Source organism: Podarcis erhardii (assembly GCF_964252035.2).
Source record: "Podarcis erhardii genome assembly, chromosome: 14".
NCBI classification, from domain to species: Eukaryota; Metazoa; Chordata; class Lepidosauria; order Squamata; family Lacertidae; genus Podarcis; species Podarcis erhardii.
Genome location: NC_138503.1, coordinates 42123497 through 42146436, shown reverse-complemented (window position 1 = coordinate 42146436; position 22940 = coordinate 42123497). Strand labels below are relative to the sequence as shown.

Genomic DNA, 22940 nt, shown 5'->3' with positions numbered 1-22940 from the left:
CGCCGCCGCCGCGCATGCGCCACGCTGCGTGAGGCAACTCGGGCCGTCTTGTGTGGCGTTTCTCCCCGCCCCGCAGTCATGGCGGCGGAGCAAGAGGCCTTGAAGGGCGGCAGCGCCGTCAGCGGCCGGAACCGGGGCGGCGTCCAACGCGTCGAGGGCAAACTCCGCGCCAGCGTGGAGAAAGGGGACTATTACGAGGCACACCAGATGTACCGGACGCTGTTCTTCAGGTACGCCGGGGCGCCGCTCGCGCCTCGTTTCACACATAGGCCCCCCTCCCCCCTCGCGCCGCCGTGAATATACTCCTGGCTTCGCCCCGCCTCTTTCCAGACGCTTCTAATTGCGCACCAGTAGTCCTCCGCGCGCACGCCCCCGCCCTTTCCCCAATACGATTGGCTGAGCCTCTTGCCTTTCTCGATTCGCCGAAGCTCTATTGGTCGAGAAAAGGGGCGGGGTTCGCGGGAGGGAGGAGGGGGCTCTCGGTGTGTCTCCCCATCTATGCGAAACTCCGGATCAGAAGAGAGCTGGAGGGAGAGTAAGGGGGGGCAGAGTTAATGAGTGAGGCATTTAGAGTCGTCTGTATGTGTATACGTACCTGTAGGTAGGTAGGTAGGTAGGTAGGTAGGTGGGTGGGTGGGTGGATGCTCCTATATACACGCACACAAACCCCGCATATACGCATACTTAGAAAACAGATGTTGAAGCTTGCTATATACAGACACACACACCATAGAAACAGAGAATTGTAGAGTTGGAAGGGGTCCCCAGGGTCCATCTAGTCCAGCCCCCTGCAATGCAGGAATCACAACTAAAGCATCAATGACAGATGGCCATCCAACCTTTGCTTAAAAGCCTCGAAGGAAGGAGAGTCCAGGATCTCCCGAGGGAGAACGTTCCACTAGTGAACTGCTCTCACTGTCTCCTGCACGCAAGCAGAGACCCACAAAACAAATACACATACTTACGAAACAGAGATGTTAAAGGCTTAAAGCAAACAGCTTTGCTATCCACCCTCTGCTGCCCTGATGCAATGTGGTTCACGTCAGAGCAGCTGAAAAGGGCGGAAGCCAGCTCATCTTGCTTTATGAGTTTTAATATATGTGTTAAATTACTGCAATGGAAATGTGGCTGTAGTGCTTTAATTGCAGCCTTCCAAGATCCGGTGCAAACTGGTCAGAAGGGCTGTTCAATGCATTTTAAATTGCCCTGTGTAATATATTCAGTGAGAGAGTGATTAATAGGTTTATTGTGCCAATGCTTTCATGTGTAAGTTGGTGCCCACTTTGTCAGATGCATGGTTATCCTTAGTTGGCAGATATATTTTGGCATGCTTTGGGGGTGAGGCGGCAAGGACAGTAAACAATGGGTTGAAAAGACCATGGAATGCAAGAGTTATACATTGCGTGACATTTCTGTTCAAAGCTGAAATGTAGACCTGGTAAGTGCAGTAAGCATTTGCAGTACCAGTAACTGGGAATAGCAGTCTTTTTAGCATTTTCTTCTGTTGTAGCAAAGTGATGCAGCTTTGTTGTTGTTTAGTCATTCAGTCGTGTCCGACTCCTCGTGACCCCATGGACCAGAGAACGCCAGGCACCTCTGTCCTCCACTGCCTCCCGCAGTTTGGTCAAACTCATGCTGGTAACCTCGAAAACACTATCCAACCATCTCGTCCTCTGCCGTCCCCTTCTCCTTGTGCCCTCCATCTTTCCCAACATCAGGGTCTTTTCCAGGGAGTCTTCTCTTCTCATGAGGTGGCCAAAGTACTGGAGCCTCAGCTTCACGATCTGTCCTTCCAGTGAGCACTCAGGGTTGATTTCCTTCAGAATGAAGAGGTTTGATCTTCTTGCAGTCCATGGGACTCTCAAGAGTCTCCTCCAGCACCATAATTCAAAAGCATCAATTCTTTGGTGATCAGCCTTCTTTATGGTCCAGCTCTCACTTCCATACATCACTACTGGGAAAACCATAGCTTTAACTATACGAACCTTTGTTGGCAAGGTGATGTCTCTACTTCTCAAGATGCTGTCTAGGCCTGTCATTGCCCTTCTCCCAAGAAGCAGGCGTCTTTTAATTTCGTGGCTGCTTTCACCATCTGCAGTCACCATCATCAGTCAAAGTGGTGCAGCTACTTCTCTTTAATCTTGCTTAGTACAACACTCACTGTCAGCCAGTGATTTTAATTAGCAGTAGGTTATTAAGGAACTATTGCTGCTTCATTCATCACTTAATGAGTAGAATCTATTCCACAGAATTTTGGGACAGCCACCAACTTGGGTAGCTCTGACAAGGCTTAAACAAATTCGTAGGAAGTAGTTGCTCTCAGTCACTAATCTTGACTGCTAAATAGAGCTTCCATTTTTCAGAAGCAGTCGACCACTGAGAACTCTGTGGGGAGAGCACAAAGTGTGCTGCTCACACATTGCTGAACTAGATAGACTTCTTTGATCTAGCAAGGCATTGGTTATTTTACAACCACCTTTTATATCCAGCAAGTGGATAGGCATCTTAGTGATATTTGAGAAGGGAAAGCTATGTTTATTTTAAGATTCAGAAATGCCTTGTTTCATAAGCTATTGTAGGCTGGATCTTGCTTCATCAGATGTATCTGACCAAGCAGGCGTCAGCTTGACAAAATCTATGACACAATGTAACTCTTACTCTGGGAGCCTTCAAAGTATACTTACTTTGTATACTTTGTATACCTACTTCATAATCATCATCATTTAATTGTATGCCTCCTTTCCATAGTTAAAACCATAGTCAAGGCAGCTTACCAACATGAAAAGATTAAAAAAATTACAAACATAACAAAAGGATACATAAACCACAACAGATAAATAAAATACATTGAAAAATACACAACCGTAATTGAAGACTTTCCACATAAATCATTATAAGATCTAAGAAGAAAGATACAAAAAATTATTATCAATAACAGCAACAAAAACCCCTAAACAATACTGCAACTCAGGAATCTGTTCAGCAACCTCAGCTTTGGTAGCTTGAGTCAGTCAGGACCCCAACCTCCCAGACCAGGTGGAAAAGACTAGCAATGCAGGGTGCAGGGAGGTAAGTCACTTGGTATTGGTTGGAAATAAATGGTATTGGTTTTTCACGACACTTGGTTCTCATTATAAGCATGATTATAGTTTTTTTTCTTTTCAATTGAACTCATAGCTGTCAACGTTTCCCTTTTTTAAAGGGAAATTCCCTTATTCTGAATAGGATTCCTCGCAAGAAAAGGGAAAAGTTGACAGCTATGGTTGAACTACTTAACCTCTTTACCTTTAGAACTTGCAGCAGATGGCAACATATTTAAACAAAGCCAGCAAGTAAAGATGCACAGTTAAAATAAGGCATTCTGTACAGGAGAAATCATTTTACCTGTACAGAAAGTCTTGGAACAAATTCATTGTAGTGTGTATGACAGGATAGCTAAAGTGTTAATGAGTAAGTATAATCTTTTGATTAGTTATCTTTAACATGCAGCCAGTATCCCAGTCAACCTGAAGTACTGGGATAATGGAGAGGATATTTGGGATTATAAGCAGATGCATTTGAGGTCAGGGTGTAAAACAGGTTAAGGTGGAAGCATTTACATCCAAGTTCCATTACTTCAGACAAGAGGTATAGAGTAGAAGAAACCTTGTTCTTTATCAGGAGTGGGAGAAGGGATTCAATTTCTGGCCATATTGGAAATTGTTATTGCTGCCTTGAGTCTTGCAGCTAGAAGAGGGAAAATATTTTAATGTGTGAGCTGAGTCAAGCACTATCATAGATCAAATATTTCCCCAGAGGTCTGGTTGTAATTGCAGTAGTTTGAGGCAATGGTAAATGCATTGATGGGTAGAAAAATGGCAAAGGTGTCATTGACTCAAGCTAACTGAGTTGGTATTTTGTACTTTCAGGTTGGAGTTGATAATTGCAGCTCAGTTTCCCTCTTTACCTTCCTCTTGTCTCATTTCCTTACCCATTTGATACAAATCCTTATACAGTATAGATCAGAGAAATTGAAGTATTTATATTAAGGCATAACTTGCATTGGGAAAATATTTCTATGGCACTTGGAAATATATTCAAGGCATATTGGGAACATGGGCATTTATGCTTCCATTACAATCACAAATCACCAGCTATTGCAGAAATTATCTTTCTTGTCTGCAAAAAGCCAGTTGTGAGCATTATCCGTGGGAGTTGTATAGTCCAGAACGTCTGGAGCACCCCACATTGTCTATCCCTGAGTTAAATCCCCACAAACAACCCATGAGAGGTTTCATTGAGAGAGTAGCTGGCCCAAGGCTGCCTAGTGAACATCATGGTTGAACAGGGGTTTGTACTATCTGCTAGTTCCTTTCTCTGAGGTTACAGCTTCTGGAGAGGTTGGTTGTGCTACTCTGTTGTAGCAAAAACATTGGACTGTTGTAGAACCTTAAATATTAACTACAGTATTTCAATATTTAAGTGGGTGGCGCTGTGGTCTAAACCACTGAGCCTAGGGCTTGCCGATTGGAAGGTAGGTGGTTCAAATCTCTGTGACAGGGTGAGCTCCTATTGCTCAGTCCCAGCTCCTGCCAACCTAGCAGTTCGAAAGCATGTCAAAGTGCAAGTAGATAAATAAGTACCGCTTCGGCGGGAAGGTAAACGTTGTTTCTGTGCGCTGCTCTGGTTTCGCCAGAAGCAGCTTGGTCATGCTGGCCATATGACCTGGAAAAACTGTCTGTGGACAAACGTCGGCTCCCTCGGCCAGTAAAGCGAGATGAGCGCCCCAACCCCAGAGTTATCCGCGGCTGGACTTAACTGTCAGGGGTCCTTTACCTTTTTATTTTATTATGGTGTAAGTTTTTACTTCTCTCAGGTTAAGGTTGATAATTGCATGTCTCAGCTTTTGTCTTTTTCTTCCTCGGGCCCATTTCTCTTACCCTGCAAATACAAAGCTTTTTGCAGATTTGAGAAATTGGGACACTTGATCAAGTCATTTCTGAAACATAGATCCATGCTGCAGTACATTAAGTCAACTGAACCGCTCATTTGAAATGGAAAATAAAATGAGGTTGGATTCCTTAAAAGGTTGATATATCATTTGTCACTGAGAGCAGCTTGTAGAAATATGGGGATATATAACATGATTTTTATAGAAAATGGAAGCTGAAGCCTGGGTATAAAGAGATTTTCAGCAAACAAGTTGCAATAACATTTAAAGTTGTTTGTTAGCTGCTTTATACAACAAAAAAGTATAAAGTGATTTAATGAGATAAAATAAAAGAGTTAAATACAGTCAATTAAAAGCCAAGAATATTGAAACCAATGTACAATACAACATTCCTAAAATCTTCATCCCACATTAGAATGAGGACAAGCCCTACTCCTCCCCACATGCACAAGATGACACCACACTAGAGGCTAGCTTAACAACTAAAGGCCTGAGTAAAGGTTTTTGCTGATGAAGACTATAGGGGTCAGGGTTGGTTCATGTGGGGAAAGGTGGTCTTTGTGGTACTGGGGTCCTTGGCCACATATGGCAGTTTGAATTGAGCATGGAAATTAATTGGTAGCTAGTGCATTTGGGCCAGTTTCTGTGTAATATTCTCAGACCTTTGGGTCTCAGACAGCAATCTGACTGCTGAATTCTGCATTACCTGTAGTTTCCAAACTGTATTCAAAGGTAGCCTAACTGTCTTCGTGTAATCTAACCAGAGCATAGACAACTGATGCTAGGCATAGCCTTCCATTTTCTGATCAAGATTGAGATACACACGCCAAAATTTATTTGGCACACAAGTCTTTTTATTTGGATCAAGGCAGTTGAATGAGCTTGTTAAAAGTACTTAGTTCACTTTTAAATTCTATTTACAGACAAGCAAATACAAGAAACCTTTGAAATGTCCTTTGTGAACTGGTCTGAAGTGGTAGGTTTTAGGATGCTTTAGATGGCATTGAGTGCACAGTTTGAATTCTGTTGAAAGCCAGCAGTGTGGGGCAAGGCTCAAGAGTGCTTGAACGATCACAAAAGAAGCTCATGTCCCAGATGTTGTGTAAGGGTATCTGTTTAAGTAGTTCAAACGCTAGTGAAAACTACTGTAGAGGAAATGGCAATTGTACATATTGTAAGGACGTCATAGAATCATCTGTGAACTGTTAAGAGTGTGAAATTGTTTTTTGTTTTGTTTTCTGTACCTCCTCACCCCTATCACTGCATATTTACCTAAGCTGTTGGATTTGTTAGATTATAAACATCTGAACGTTAGGTCTCAAGGATGTCCTTGAGTTTGTGCCGACGATAAATTGATAAAAAGTAGATCTCATTGTGACAAGTTTGGAAATATGTTGATGTGGTACTTGTGATGATTTGGGCAGTACCAGCCCTCTTTGTACCACTGTGGTTTGGGGTGCTTTCAGGTGCTGCATAGCAAACTTGTGGATGGTATCTTCTCCAAACTGCATGGTTGCAAAGTTAATTACAGTTCTGCTATATTATTTATAATTCCAGAAAACCTGAGAGGTGCAGGCTTTTCCTTCTATAGTTCATCCATTTGTTTTATGTTGTGTCATTTCTGTAAACATAACTGATGAAACAAAAAGTCTGGGAGCTATTACTGTAATTGGAGCATAACATCAGCTTGATGTTCTTAGTTATGCCGATACTCCAGAGCAGTGGAAAATAATGTTCTGGACTCTTAGTAAAACAGTCAAGGTTATGATTAAACCATGATCAGAGCTGTGATACTGGGCACTGCACAAATTCGGTGCCAAGAAAAATGGGATTTGGTGACCTCTGCAAGGTAAGCATATTAAACAAATCTGTTTCCATTTTTGCATAATACTGTCGGATAATTATGGAAGGAATCAAGGAGCCTTTTTCTGGTTTTGTGATTTCATTAAGTATTGCCCATTTCCTGGCCTATTTTCACATATAGCTGTACCATTTAGAAACCTATGTTTTTGCAAAAGAAAAAAAGAAAGAAAATTTGATGCACTCGGGAGAACTGTATCTGATTCGGACTGAACCAAAACTAGAGTAGAACTGCAAATCAATTTACCCCTTGTGAATTGTATCCCCAATCTTGGCAATAAATCAGGGGCTGCAAAACAGAGTAAATATCACCCTCTCTGATTTGTCTTTGTGATCTCAGGATTGACTATATGGTGCCCTGATGTTATAATTCTGAATGCATGTTCCTTAATTGACTAGTTCAGAGATCAGCAGGAAGAATGTGGTTTTAAAATGGCTTTAAAAAACAACAGTGTGGCTGAGCAATTGCAGAGAATGGCAGTAAGAAAAAGTGCAAATCACAAACGCAACCCCAGGATATTTTGGAGAATGTTTAGGGTTGCTAAAACTCCCTTTTTTACACCGAAAATACCCATAATTTTTTGTCTGCCCTCTAGCAAACTACGGTATGTGCTTCATCTGGGAAACTGCCCTTTTCTATGGAAGCTTCATTATGTTCTTGTGCTTGGAAGCAGTTGTTTCATATAGAGCTATGCTTGTTTGGTTTCTCACAGATACTTTGAAATAGTGACCATGAATCCTAAAGTTCCCATGAGCAAAAAACCCTTTTCTGTACCTCTGCCTTATCCTAGTATGTAGAAAGGGGCAAAATCACTTTGAATGGGGGCAGTTGAGAAGTGCTTTGAAATGGGGAATCTCATATAATCAGCAAAGCAGAATTGTGTGCTGGAAGAAGATGGTGGCTTTTGGAAGGAAACTGTCTTTCTGTAGGCATTAGGTAACGATTTTGCAGGCTATAAGGAGTTGGGGTGAATCTCTACACTGAATGAAAAGGTTCTGAAATAAGGTACTTTCTAGAATGTATGGAATAGCTTGAGCTAATATGGTATATGATTTTGATCTTTGAGGGCAGGAGCATTGGTACTGAAGCTTTCCTAGGGTGCAGCAATTTCGAAGATAGACAGATGTGTGCACTGTAAACACCTGCAGTCTGCATGCTTCAGCTGCTCTATGTGGTGCTAATCATTTGCTATTTCCATCCCATCCATGATGCAGGTGTTAGTGAGCATAGGATCTGTTTGGTCATGCAGCCCATATGACAAGGGCTACTACACAGTGAACATGTGCCCCCCCCCAAAAAAAGTGTCTGCATTTTGAGGTTGCCTGCTATGCCATCTTCCTGAGATTCTGGTTTGGCATGCAAGTATCAAACCCACGTTGCCATCTGGTCACACTTTTACTGCCTGTCCAAATTTACCGAGGCTGTCTATTTCAGCTGCTGTTAACTGCTGCTTTGCCATATGCCACACCCTGCTTGGGGATTTTAGATGGGAAAGCAGCAGCCTGAAGGACCCCTTCATTGTAAATGCAGTGCACATAACACTGGTGTCTAGAAATCAGCAGGGGCTTGGCAAATTCAGGAAAGCTGGAACCAGTGGCAGGGTGTGGTGGGTTTTGAAAGTGCAAGGAAAAGGCTACAGGGGATTGTGGGGGCCACTCGGTCAGGATTAGAGATAGCCGCCTCCATCCTCCTGCAGACATTGACCTGCAGAAGAAGAGAGCAGGTTCTATTTCCTCGGAGGCTAATACTGACAAGCCATGGCTGGAGGGGGCTTTCTGCACTGTGGAGAGAAAATAAATGAGATATTTCTTTTTAAGGCTTGGTGCTGCTGCCAAAGACAGCTGAGTGGCAGCTCAGTGGGAAAATAGCTCTTAAATAATGCTGTCTTATTCATGTGGTGAATCTTCATTTACATACTAGGTGTTGTTTGGCTTTTTGTTTCGATTTTCGCAGTCTTCTCTCTGTCGGTTTTCTTGTCTTCTCGGTTGGTGGGCAAGAGGAGCATCTCTCCTCGCCAGGAATATATGGATGCGCAATGGGATGCCAAGAACACTGTGTGCAGCAGTCTGGTTTTTTGGAGGGTTGAGTGGGGTGGAAGTTTGCTTTCTTCTTTGAGAACAAGGAATGCTCATATGCATACATTCTCTCATTAGGTGGGTACCTGTGTAAATTGGCCCCCTAAGATTGAGGGGCAATTCAAAATACATTTCTCGTGAACACCTTCCATGAGTTTTTGTTTGTTCCTGCAGTCTGCGGCATCTCATGATTTAAAAGATAAAAATCCATTCAGTACAAAGCATTTTCAAACATATGCTAGCTTGTCTCTTTCTGCTGTATTCTGAATACCTTTCACTCTTTTTTTCTCTCTCCATGTGCAGGTACATGTCACAAGGCAAACATGTGGAAGCTAGAGAACTCATGTATTCGGGGGCCCTCTTGTTCTTCAGTCACAATCAAGTAAGACCCATTCAAAATGGTGTAAATGTAATAAATATTGAACACTGAAAGATAGCGGTGGGAATGCCCTGATAAATGCTGGGTTGTGGCCAACTGCAGCAGTTTTAAAGCAGCCTAACAATCTGCTACTTATGCGCTTACCTGGTGCATGAGCAGTTACTCTGGGAAAGCACTGAGGTGGCAAATGCATCTGCTGTGCTTATGTCTCTCTCTTAGTGGCCCTTTGAAGTTAGGAAAGAGAGAGGATCATTATTGCCCAAACAATAAGTATTTTAATATATAGCACAGGGCAACTCTGGAACAGCTGCTCAGATTGCCCCTCTTTCCTCCCCCCCCCCAAATCTTTGAAGGCTGGAAGAGAGTATCTGATACAACAGTGTGCACAGCCTCAGCTCTTACACTACTGCCTTAGAGAGAAACCTTTTAAGTTTAGAAAAATGGGGAGCTGCCTGGCTTCATGGTTGCATTGTTGAATGAGTGGTAGCAGCAGCCTAAGTAAGACATAAGCACACCCTAAATAATTGATTCTTAGAATATTGCAAAAGCTCTCTACAAATAGAATATAAAGATAGCCTTCACTAGCATTTTTGTGCTGGTTTGAATAAAACCATTCAGAATTCTTGGGGAAATTAGTCCAAGCAACATTAATGACACAATCCAAGTGGGGGGTTTTTATATACAATTATGTACAATTTATATACAATATACACCCCCCACCCTGCCCTCTTAATGTTGATGGTTTATTGAATCTATTCAGTATTGTTTCTTTTGTATCTTCTAGCAAAACAGCGCTGCTGATTTGTCCATGCTAGTTCTAGAGACGCTAGAGAAATCAGATGCAAAAGTTACAGATGAGCTATTAGGTAAGAGCTTCTTTGGTTTTTGTTTCATAGTTGTGCACCTAGAGTTCTGAGGTGTAAGCAGTAGCGTCAAGTGCTTTGATTCCTTTTTTTGTTTGTTTTGGTCCTCTGTCATCCTGAGTTGGGAGAACTTAAGAATTGTCTTCCTGGACCAGAACAGTTCTGATCTAGTCCATCACTATTTCCATCAGTGGCCAGCCAGGTGGCTCTGACAACTTACAAACTGTGTGTGAAGGTGATAGCTATCCTTCGCTTTTTGTTGTTTTGCCTTACTTACCTGAGAGATGCTGCTTCTGAACACCAAACATGAGCTACCATGGCTAGAAGCCTCTGCCAGACCTATCGTCGACTGATGCCAAGTTACTGAAAAATAAACTATTATAATGAACTGACCATGGTTCTGAGTAAACTAGAGTTGTTTGTAGGTGGAGCGTGATCTTTGGCACTCTCCTCTCCCCAACACAGGCACAACCTGTAATGTCTGCACAATAATTGACCTCTCTGCCGTTTTGATGGACAGCCACTTCTCCAGTCTGCTTGGCGATGCGCTCACTGCTTGCGGGTCGACCTTTTTGCCCTTTACTTATCAGACTGCCTGATTCGGTAAGCATGCAGTTGATATAGCTCTTCACACAAGCTGCCCGTCTGGAAATCTTTTGGAGAGTCTTTTCCACGTTGACCACTGATCCAGGGGTTTGTGGACAGAATGAAGGCCGGGAGAGAAAGAGCTTTGTAGCTTGCCAACCTGGCAACTTACCTGGTGTCCTGCAACCCAACTCTATCTTCAGGCTTTGGTCCTTGACAGCATCCTCTGATGGAAGATAGACTTCTCTTCACCTGCCTGAAATTATGGTAGATTCAGAACATCTGTGTTAAGCCATTCAACAAGGGAACTTGCCCCCTGACATGCCATCACATATTAGGAAAGGGTGTGGCTCCTTGCACTGCAGCGGAGAGGTCAATTAGGTGTTCCTTGCTGATTTCTATCTAAAGAAACTCACGCTTTAAAGACGTTTTAACTGAGTATATTCTGGTAATTTTACACGACCTTTGTGTTTAAACAAAAAGGATGCAGTTGCCGTTAAAAGAATGTTCAGCTAAGTGTTGCTTGTTGTGGTTGCTTCTAGAGAACCTGGCCAAAGTCTTCAGCCTGATGGATCCAAATTCACCTGAAAGAGTGGCCTTTGTTTCCAGGGCGCTGAAATGGTCTAGTGGCGGATCAGGAAAACTTGGGCATCCAAAATTACATCAGTTGCTAGCCATCACGCTGTGGAAAGGTAGGAACAGTTAATGTAAGTAGCCGTTAAGTTGGTTGGCTGCTTGCTCTTCAAAAGATCCAGATACTGGCTTTGTTTGCATGTAATGTTCTACCATGAATATGCTGAACCCAGTCAATTTATTCCTCCCTGCTCATGCCAGGAAGAAACAAACCATGATCCATGGCTTAGCGTTACATACAAGCTCAGGGTAATCATTTGTTTTGCTCCCAACGCACCACAATCTGTAGTGGGCGAAACAGACCACAGTACCTGGTTTGGACATAATGTGAGACCAGGGATTGTGGTTTGCTTCCGCTGTGCTCTAATGAGACAAACAGGAAAGGCAAGTTCATGAACTGTGATTTACTGTGACTGGTGTACCAGGCCACTGTGGCCTAGATCTAAAAAGAGTTCTATGCCCTAAAAGGGACTTTGAAGAGCAGCTCCCATACTGCACTTCCAATCACTTCTGAAACTGAGAGGGATCTCCAAAGTGATCTGGGCTATCGAATTGAGGGTGGGTCTATATGTCCCAACTGGCACATGCAGACTGGTGGGAATACTTAAAATAGCTCTCTCAAGAGCATAGCATAGCTTGCATCTTTTAAATGTCTTGTTTTAATGCTCAGCCTTGAAGCCTATCAGACTGGAGTGAAAGATCTTGGCTTGTAAAATACTAAACCTGGTCTGGCCCGATTGCTTGAGATTATGGCAACTTGGATTAGTGTGTGTTCAGTGTCTGCTTTATTTTTAAATCTGGGATGAACACAACAGAGATAAATTAGAACTTGGCAGCATGTCTCTAGATTTTTTTAGGCCTCCGATCCCTCATATCCATACAGTATTGACACCTGCTCAATAGACTTCTTTTAACATGAATGTATTTCAGTATCTTACTACATTGTAGTACATATGTTATAAAATACAGCATATATTCTATTTTAAAGAATATTCAGCTTTAGGAACGTAGGAGGCTGCCTTATATACTGAGTCAGGCCATTGGTCCAGCTAGCTCAGTATTGTCTACACTGACTAGCAGCAGTTGTCCTGGATTTCAGGCAGGGGACATTCCCAGCCCTCCCTTAAACTGCCAGAGATATATCCTGGGACCTTCTGCATACAAAGCAGATGTCCTTTTGTTGAGCTGCAGCCCTTCACCAAAGTTTGTTCATATTCTATGCTGCTGTCTCCACCCTCCACACAAATTCAAGCTGCATTTCAAGGAAATTCGTAATTCTTTTTTACTCGGTTCATAGTTTGTCGCTAACAAAATTTTATCAGCCACTGTTTGACCTGTTAGAAATATGAAGGGAGTGGGGAGAAGGGGGCAGGTGGGTAGAGTGGAGCATGTAGAGGGAGGGCGGATAAGGGATCTTGCATATGTCTGACCTCTGATAACCCTCCGAAATGACTCTCAGGCTTTCTGTGCATTCATATGGACTAGAAACTTTAAAAACAAAGTAGAACATTATGCCAGTTAAATGAAAATAGGGTAGCACCTTACTGTGTTTTGTGAAAGATTACAGAGCTGTGTGGCACCACTTAACCTCATGGTTTACTTTAGATAAAGCTACCAGGCTGGCGGCACAAAGATTTTCCACACCTATTAAACACCTTTCTACATGTACTAGAGAAGATCTGGCTCAAATCCAATCTAATCCGTGCTTTAGCACTCTATTTAAAATTTCCTATACTTATAAAAATAGATCAAGACCTGGCTCATCACCTTACACTGCAGTTTATTGTAATGAGAAACTGACAGATAAACAAGTATTAGGGAATTTTAAAATATTAGAGGACTATGGTCTAATTTGAGATTGCAAATATGTTGAAAAATGTATTAACACAGAGTTGCTGATACTGGCAACTCTCGCCTCGCATTATTTTTAGTCTCTACAAATAAGTTAGGTAGTGACCTCCATAAGTGCTAAGCATAACTCATTGAGTGACTGCACTAACTAACTAACTAACAATCAAAGACACTATAGGTCAGCTATGTAAAATCTCAGCAAATTTAGATACTATTAGTCATCCCTTCCTAGGTAGATGGGAAGGTGAGGTTAATGACAATATTCCACATACAGCATGGAAATGGAAATAAAATCCACATTTCACACTCTGTTTGAATCTTTTTTTTCTTTATAAATTATTCTTCAGGAAATATTTAACTTTATGAAAACTAAGCAGAATATACAAAAACACAACAGATAAATGTTGGAGATGTAACTGATATCATGCCCATTTTTAAACTATATTTTGGGCTTGCCCTCAAATTAGAAATTTGGTTCTGATAATAAGCGAAATGGAAAATAACACCAGTTAAGAGACGTCTGTTGATCTCTTAATCATTCATCTAGGCCAGTGTTTCCCAACCTTTTTTGGGCAAAGGCACACTTGTTTCATGAAAAAAATCTCGAGGCACACCACCATTAGAAAATGTTTAAAAAATTAACTCTGTGCCTATATTGACTATATATAAAGTAACTCTCTTTAATAGGCATCAAATAAACACAAAGAAAGTATTTTATAATTACTTTATTATGAAATAGTAAGTACCGTATTTTTCGTCCCATAGGACGTTCCGTCCCATAGGACGCACCTACTTTTTTGGGGGGGGGGGAAATAAAGGAAAAATTTTTTTCCTTTATTTCCCCCCCCCCCACCCAAAACCAGGTCGGGGAACAGTGGGATGGCGGTGCTGCGCCTCCCCGCTGTCCCCGAGCTTGTGGGGCTGGCCCATGTCTGCCTGGCGCGAGGGGCGCTCTGCTTCAGGGCGCCCCGCGCGTCGGGCGGCAGGCTACAGTCCGCAGCATGGGGAACCCTCTGTTTCAGGGCGCCCCATGCGCCCCCCGGGTGCGCAAGGCTTGCCAACACGAGCGCGGAGCACGGGGCGTCCTCCGAAGGGCGCCCCGTGCTCCGCGCTACCAGCTGCCGCCCGCAAGCCTTGCGCTCCCGGGGGGAGATCCCCCGGTGCGCAAGACTTGCCAACACCAGCGCGGAGCACGGAATGGCCTCCGAAGGGCGCCCCGTGCTCCGCGCTGCCAGCTGCCGCCCGCAAGCCTTGCGCTCCTGGGGGGAGATCCCCCGGGTGCGCAAGGCTGGCCAACACCAGCGCGGAGCACGGGGCGTCCTCCGAAGGGCGCCCCGTGCTCCGCGCTGCCAGCTGCCGCCCGCAAGCTTTGCGCTCCCGGGGGGAGATCCCCCGGTGCGCAAGACTTGCCAACACCAGCGCGGAACACGGAATGGCCTCCGAAGGGCACCCCGTGCTCCGCGCTGCCAGCTGCCGCCCGCAAGCCTTGCACTCTCGGGGGGAGATCCCCTGGGTGCGCAAGGCTGGCCAACACCAGCGCGGAGCACGGGGCGGCCTCCGAAGGGCGCCCCGTGCTCCGTGCTGCCGGCTTCCGCCCGCAAGCCTTGCGCTCTCGGGGGGAGATCCCCCGGGTGCGCAAGGCTGGCCAACACCAGCGCCGAGCACGGGGCGTCCTCCAAAGGGCGCCCCGTGCTCCGCACTGCCAGCTGCCGCCCGCAAGCCTTGCGCTCTCGGGGGGAGATCCCCCGGGTGCGCAAGGCTGGCCAACACCAGCGCGGAGCACGGGGCGTCCTCCGAAGGGCGCCCCGTGCTCCGCGCTGCCAGCTGCCGCCCGCAAGCCTTGCGCTCTCGGGGGGAGATCCCCCGGGTGCGCAAGGCTGGCCAACACCAGCGCGGAGCACGGGGCGGCCGACCGAAGCGAGCGGCGATGGGATGTGGGAGGGAGCTCGCTCGCCGCCCCGCGTGTGCTCGCCGCCGCCGCCCCGCCTCTCGCCGCCCGACTCGCCCGCCTCCCTCCCACGGCACACCAGGCAACGTCTCGCGGCACACTAGTGTGCCGCGGAACACCGGTTGGGAAACACTGATCTAGGCTACCTGAAAGACATAATAGTTAATACATTTACTGACAGTGGCCAAATTGTCAACTCGAGAAAGGTCAACCCAACATCCTTTGAAAAACGCCTTTTAAGAATCTGGGATGTAGCCTATATGGTTAAATTTATTGATTTCATAAGAAAAAGAAAGGGAAGACATGAGAATGACAAGAGAGTGGCATTTGTTAATTCATTAACAAAGACCATTAGGCATCCTCGATTAAAAACATACTTAGCTAGGAACAATCTAATTAATGACTTTCCTTTTTTTAGGTTTTTTAATTTCCTTCTTAATGATACCTGGAAAATTCAGAAGAATTATTTTAAAATTATTTATTCATCTATTAATTTTAGGAAATCTAAAATAGCGAACTAATTATTAACTTATAATTGAGAGATAGGTATTCTATTTTCACCAGTCACAGGCCTTTGCAGTCAGAGTATAAAATGCAAAAAACTAAGCAGGGAAAATTATCAGACCAAATAAAAGCACCAGCCATTGCAATTTGTATACAAAATATGAACACAAGAATGATGCTAAGCAGATAAAACCACCAAAATCAATTAGAATTTTAAAATCATACAATTCTAAAAACTAGGGCATTCTTGTGGTCCTTATCTTGATGGTGGTTGCTAATAATTTTAAAGTGTCTGCTTTCACCAGCCTGTTATGATCTGCAAGGAATAAACTTTCTTAAATAAATAAAATTTTACTAGTTTTCAACAATTTATAGGCAGAACAAGATGTTTTTCCCATTTTTACCCTCCTCCCCTGGAACAGAAGATTAATGTATAAGATTTTGCCATGGATACATGCGTGGTTGGAGTATTTTATGAAGGATTGCCAAACTTCAATAAAATCATCCACATCATACATATTGTTCAAGGCATATACCTTCTTCTTAAGTTTTTATCCGAATAAAATGTATGCCCTATCTCCATTATGTGATACGCAGATATTCAAGTCCTTTCTAATTCTGCACTATTAGTAATTGTGCCGCCACCAGAAGAAAAGTAGTAAGTTCGTTATATAATGAAGCAAGTTGCCCTTCCTTAAGCATTGTTAATTGACCCAAACTTTCATTACCCAATACTTTCTGATTGTTACTTATTTCAGCAAATACTGATTCCAAGAATGGTTGTACTAGTTCATATGTCCTCCACATGGAATGTGGAATGTTCTACCAGTTGCCCAGCATGTAGATGAAGATGTTCTATGTATGTCTTAAGAGAGTCATATGCCACTTGTCAATGAACTTAAAGGAGTTTTCTCTTACACATGTTGATACCGATTTTAAAGGGCTTTTTGCCCCTTGGTTGTTCTAGTCAGCTTCTTCAATTTCAGTACCTAAGTCTGTTTCCCAAAGTTGTTTGGTGGCTGAATGTTGCCCAACAGCAAGATCATTGAGTATATAATGTTTTTTTAGAATGCTCAGCCACATTTAAAACTAATTTTTCTAAAAGTCTCAATGGTGCTTGGGAATTAACTTCTGGATTTGAAATAAATTTGTTGACCTCACCCAAACTTTCCATAGTTTATTCTGCTCCAAGAATGTTATCATTTTCGTAGAGATTACCTGGTCTGTATAAGCCCTTTCCTTTCCATTTTACATCAAATAGGTTTCCTTCAGGTGAGTAAAAGTGCAATGTGGATGGGATTAGTGGTGATATAGGTGGGGCTAATTTGGAGACCCAAGACTGCCATATTTTCTGCTTTTGCAAATGCCTTTTGCAATTAGTCATTTCTAGAATAATTTTATTATGGATTTTAAAATGTATGCTTGGGATTCTGTGTTGCATAGCTTTATCAAATTCCATTTGCACCCATGCCTTTCCTTTTATGTTGTGCATCATGCCAAAGGCATTTTGTATGTGGGCAGCATCGTGGTATCTTTGCAGATTTGGTAGGCCCCTGCCCCTTCCCTCTGAGATTATTGATACAACACTGTTAAGCGCAGTCTGGGTCTTTTGCTGTCGTATGCAAAGTTTACAATCATTTTTTGCCATTTCTTAAGAGTATCAGTACATATAGGCAAAGTTTGGAACAGAAATAAAATCGTTGGCAATATCATAATCTTGGCTGATGCTACCCTCTCCATCCACAACACGGATGTCTTGGACCACGTTTTAAAGTCTCCCCCCCCTTTTTTTTTAATACTCTTCACCATTGACAGAAAGTTGGCTCTGTACTATAGGATTTTGTGATATTAATTTCCAGGTAGTTAATATGATGTGGGCAAAGTTTAAAGCCTGTTTTGAATTGTAACCTTATTTGCAATTCTGAGGGGACGTTCAAACATAGCAGCTCTGAATTAGTTTTATTGATGGTCAATCTGGCTATTTTAACAAATGCTTCAATTTCCCTGATGACCTCCAACAGGTTTGTCTCTGGGTCAAAGACCATCAGGGCAATGTCATCAACAGCAAAAACAGCTGAAATCTGCATCTATTTCTTAAGATACCTTTTATTTTATTATTGTTCTGAATGTGCAAGGAAGTAACTTACCACTGCATTATTGTCTTATCAGTTTCTTGCAACATTTTTAAAATATGGAATATTTTGCGTTAGAATATTGAATTACAGTCGTGCCCCGCAAGACGAGTGCCTCGCAAGACGAAATACCCGCTAGACGAAAGGGTTTTCTGTTTTTTGAGGTGCTTCACAAGACGAATTTCCCTATGGGCTTGCTTCGCAAGACGAAAACGTCTTGCGAGTCTTGCGACTTTTTTCGCTCTCCCCCCCCTTTTTCTAAGCCGCTAATAGCCGCTAAGCCGTTTAGCCTCTAAGCCGCTAATAGCCGCTAAGCCGCTAATAGCGCTAAGCCGCTAATAGGGGTGCTTTGCAAGACGAAAAAACCGCAAGACGAAGATTATTTTCGTCTTGCGAGGCACCACTGTAAAATAATAATAAACCTCACTCATATCTTGGGATTCCAACCTTCATGTTGCATGCTATAATGTACTTTCTTTATTGGCTTGTTCAAATCTTGCAATATTCTCGAAAAGTAAAATGGCTTCCACCTTGCCAATATAAACTGAGACTGTTATATACATATTTCACACACACACACAGGGAGAGAGAGAGATATACAGCAAACTGATTTTCTTTTTCAACTTCTTTTCCAGAGCAAAACTATTGTGAATCTCGGTATCACTTCTTGCACTCCACAGACGGTGAAGGATGTGCAAACATGTTGGTAGAATATTCCTCATCCAGGGGTTATCGCAGCGAAGTGGACATGTTTGTCGCTCAGGCAGTGTTACAGTATGTGTTTTGTTCTTAATTTGTTTACATGCTTTGTGTGGTTGCTCAGATAACTTTTTTTAGCCATAAGGGAAGGATGGGTTATTGGTTTTCTTTTGTTTTGTATATGGTGTTCTCATTTTTTTTTTTTTATGTTGTGAACCGCCCTGTGATCTTTAGATGAAGGGCAGGATACAAATGTGAGCCATTAAATAAATAAAGGAGCAGAAAGGTATACAAGCTCTGTGCCACAGACTAATCTTGGCCCACCAAGGGTTCCAAATTGGCCCACAAAGCCATTTCCCCAGAAACACACCCACCTGGCCCAGAAACACACCTACTTGTCAGCTGACATCACTGTGTGACACCCATAGATGTGCAAGGTTCAATCCTGCTTGCTGCTGCTTCACCAACACATTCCCCAGCAGGGACAGAGAGCAGGACTGTGAACCCTGTGCTCATGGGCAAACCCATGAGGTAGGTCAATTTTATTACCCTCTGTATCTCTTGAGATGAGAGAATAGTGAGAATGTAGCTGAGGTGGACTTTAAACCACAAGCACCCAGTCTTGTCCTCCAAGCGACAGCATTCTACCACCAACGCAAGACTCCACTCTCGACCTTAATTTCCCTTCTCTAATACATTAATAGCGGTGACGCCAGAGGTTACTGTGAAGGTGACCTGCTTAATATGCAAATTTTCAGGTATGCTCTGAGCACGAAACATTAAAGAGTGTTAAGCTCATTGAGCTCTTCTTGTCCTAGCACTGATATTGTACATAGCTCCTCTCTAAACCTTTTGACGTTATTCATAACTTCAAAAATTCTGTTTCCTTTTTTTCAGATTCCTGTGCTTGAAGAACAAAAGCAGTGCATTAGTGGTTTTTACGACCTATACACAGAAGCATCCTTCCATAGAAAGAGGACCTCCCTTTGTACAGCCATTGCTCAATTTCATTTGGTTTCTGCTGCTGGCAGTTGATGGGTATGGTTTTGTTTTAGCCGCAAAGCACAATGCTGTCTTTTTTTGCCCTTGTGCCTGGTTTTACATTCTCTGTTGCTTCTTTTTTAGAGGAAAACTAACAGTATTTACAGTATTGTGTGAACAGTATCAACCTTCATTGAAGAGGGATCCTATGTATAATGAAGTAAGTTAACTTTTAAATTGGTGGAATTTAATTCCTTTACGGTCACCTTTATAAACTTTCATTTTGCTTCTGTGCTTTTCAGTCCCATATGTGCCCCCCCCCCAGAGCACTTCACAACACAATAAAGCAGCAACAGTGCAATTAAATTGGATTCAGAAACAACTTACCTTAGTTTATTAAAAAAAAACCAGCCGCATCATAAACTCTAGGAATCAGACAGCGTAAAAGCACTTTGAAATAAAACCATGTTATTAATCTTATGAACCACCCTGAGATTTACAGATGTTCTAAATACAGTGGTACCTTGGGTTAAGAACTTAATTCATTCTGGAGGTCTGTTCTTAACCTGAAACTGTTCTTAACCCGAGGTACCACTTTAGCTAATGGGCCTTCTCCTGCCACTGCAGCACCACCGTGCGATTTCTGTTCTCATCCTGAAATAAAGTTCTTAACCCGAGGTACCATTTCTGAGTTAGCGGAGTCTGTAACCTGAAGTGCCTGTAACCTGAGGTACCACTGTAATCCCATTAGTCCCAGCCAGCATGGCCAGTAGGTAACATCTGCAGGGCCACAGGTGGTTTTTATGATGGTGATGATTGCTATTTAGAGAGGCTACCTTAAAGGATAGCATGCAGATCAACCTTGCTTTCAGTGTCCTCTAAATCAGGGTTACAAAGCACTGTGTGTGTGTAGAGACTAATTCAGGAGGGGGTGATACTTACATGGGACTTTCAAGTGTTCAAAGCACCTCACATATCACTAATACTGTAAAGTAGGCTGATATCAGTGGCAGACTTTGGGCTTTCAAATTTCAGTGGTGTCCTGTATGATGCCAAATCTCAGTGTCCTCCACCTCTTGCTTTCTAAGTCATTGTTGTGGCACCCATTGCGGCGAATCAGTTGTGCTCCCCTAAATCTGCCTCTGCTGATATTACTATCCCCCAGATTGCAGATAGAGGTGCTGAAGCTGAGAGAATAGCAGTGTGCCTTGAAGTCATCTGGCAAGTTCATGGCTGCACTGCATGTATTTGACATTGGCAGTTAAGCCTCACACCTGCAATGCTGCACCCAAAAAGTAGTAATGCGATCTGTGAGAGTGAGAATGGAGGGAATGGGGTGGGGAGAGGCAAACCAGGTGTAATTCTGTTGCTATAAATTAATTGGTTTTCCCTGTGAAGGAATAATTGTGGTTCAGTCGAACATCAAACCATGGTTAAGGATCTTTAATAATAGTTTGGCAGCGTATCAAAACTGATACACCATAGTTATGGCCGTTAATTCTCCTTTAGGGAATTGTCATAGACTAAGGAATGGACTTAATGGAGCTGAGTGGTGGGAAACTGAAAATAGCTTTCCACAGTGGTTAATATGTAGTACATTTGGAGGATTGAGCTGTGGTTTGGATTCTAATCTACAAATGCAAACCATGGCTTTGTGTGGTGTCTGAATTGAGACAGCAATAACGACAATAATAACTACAACTAATCCAGAATGCGGCAGCTAGACTGGTGACTGGAAGTGGCTGCTGAGACCGTATAACACCGGTCCTGAAAGACCTACATTGACTCCCAGTACATTTCCGAGCACAATTCAAAGTGTTGGTGCTGACCTTTAAAGCCCTAAACGGCCTCAGCCCAATATACCTGAAGGAGCGTCTCCACCCCTGTCGTTCAGACACTGAGCTCCAGCTCCAAGGGTCTTCTAGTGGTTCCCTCTCTGCAAGAAGTGAGGTTACAGGGAACCAGGCAAAGGGCCTTCTCGGTAGTGGCACCCGCCCTGTGGAACGCCCTCCCATCAAATGTCAAGGAAATAAACAACTATCTGACTTTTAGAAATCTGAAGGCAGCCCTGTTTAGGGAAGTTTTTAATGTTTGATCGCGTTTTTAATATTCTGTTGGGAGCTTTCCAGAGTGGCTGGGGAAACCCAGCCAGATGGGCGGGGTATAAATAATTATTATTAATATAACATTCCCTCTTTCTTGTGCTTTTTTAGTATCTAGACAGAATAGGACAGCTCTTCTTTGGTGTCCCACCCAAACAAACATCATCCTATGGAGGACTATTAGGTGAGTTTAACACCATAGATAAACAAGATAATCTAAATGAAAAGAGACTGCTGGATGCTTGTCACTCATTGTCATCTGAAGTACAGTAGCTTACAGGGCTTAGGGCTTGTGTGTACTGACACCAGTTTTCCTACTTACAGCAGTCTGCATTTTGTCAGAAAAATAGCACAGTGTCCCTCAATCTAGAAAGCTACCTGTCAGCTAATCCAATGTTTCCTGCTGCATGTTTGACACAACACTAGTGTCTCGTCACCAGGTTACTCAACCCTGGCAGACAACCAAGTGACAGCTGTCATTTCAGCATATCTCTCAAACAGAATGTGGGAACTTGCCCTTCCACTGGGCATTCGAAAATGGCCGCTTCTTGATACTTTCCCCTTGTCCTGTACTTCCATCCTAGGCAATCTTTTAAACAGCCTGATGGTAGCTGGGGAGGAGGATGACACGGAAGATGGACAGGAAGACAGCAGCCCCATTGAACTGGATTGAGACCTTCCAGAGCAGCTTGGAATCTGACCATGTACTCACTGGGGGATAAAAGAAAGAAAAGACACTTTGAGAACGAGTCCTGCAGTCGTTTCTCAACAGGTCAAAGGGCTCCTCTGTTCTATTTAAAAGAAGGTTGCTGAGATGTTCATAATGTTTTGGTCTATATTATTTATGTAAAAATGCAATGGGGTAGCCAAGAGAGCTGATTTGGTGTGATCATTAGTGGACCTCTGATAACGCTGGCTGGTGATGGACTGAGATGTAGCCTTCTCTGTGATTCCATGAGCAGTATTCCCTCTTTTCACAGTCACACTAAATAAAGCTGAAACACACATTTGTTGCTTTACATTTTTTAAAAAACTATACTTTTGTTTCAGTAAACTAATAAATTAAGCGCTTAACTGTCACCAAGGGACCCCGTAAAATGCAGAGTTGTAATTGCTGTAGCGGATGATGGGTAGACCCGGTGCCAAAAGCGTTTCAAGATGAGCCAAAGAAATCAAAACCCCAAGCAGAAATACCAAATTAATTTCCATTGTAGAAAATTATATGATTTGGAAACCCAGGGTGATTTTGAATATAGCGTGTGGGCTGTGAACTGACCAAATCATCTTTAAGGTCTTGCTCCACTCTTAATATATGTGATTTAATGCGAGTGGATCACTTGAATCCGAAGGCTTAATCAAAGTAGACCCTCTCTGAGTCCAGTTAACACTGTATGTAT

At 43.2% G+C, this 22940-nt stretch overlaps 1 protein-coding gene and 1 long non-coding RNA gene across 3 annotated transcripts; both read left to right on the top strand.

The window, feature by feature from the left end:
• On the top strand, nt 1-22550 carry GET4 (guided entry of tail-anchored proteins factor 4). 2 transcript variants are annotated; one of them, XM_081840004.1, is made up of 9 exons: nt 1-230; nt 9170-9248; nt 10030-10111; nt 11236-11385; nt 18397-18535; nt 19358-19498; nt 19586-19661; nt 21655-21727; nt 22128-22550. In XM_081840004.1, exons 1-9 carry the CDS (start codon nt 79-81, stop codon nt 22214-22216), a joined length of 981 nt encoding a protein of 326 aa, XP_081696130.1. In that variant the 5' UTR covers nt 1-78; the 3' UTR covers nt 22217-22550. The 2 variants fall into 2 exon arrangements, with proteins under 2 accessions (XP_081696130.1, XP_081696131.1); XM_081840005.1 differs by lacking the exon at nt 1-230 and adding an exon at nt 567-601.
• LOC309329421 lies at nt 11392-17851 on the top strand. Its single transcript, XR_014151151.1, has 2 exons — nt 11392-13724; nt 15267-17851. It is a non-coding gene; the product is annotated as an uncharacterized lncRNA (long non-coding RNA).
• Nucleotides 22551-22940: the final 390 nt, after the last annotated feature.

Bases quoted from the DNA above. Each gene is read 5' to 3' on its own strand.
- GET4 (XM_081840004.1), top strand. From the start codon at position 79: ATGGCGGCGGAGCAAGAGGCCTTGAAGGGCGGCAGCGCCGTCAGCGGC. The intron at 11,386-18,396 runs GTAGGAACAGTT...CTTCTTTTCCAG, and splicing joins AGCCATCACGCTGTGGAAAG to AGCAAAACTATTGTGAATCT. The intron at 18,536-19,357 runs GTATGTGTTTTG...CCTTTTTTTCAG, and splicing joins GTCGCTCAGGCAGTGTTACA to ATTCCTGTGCTTGAAGAACA.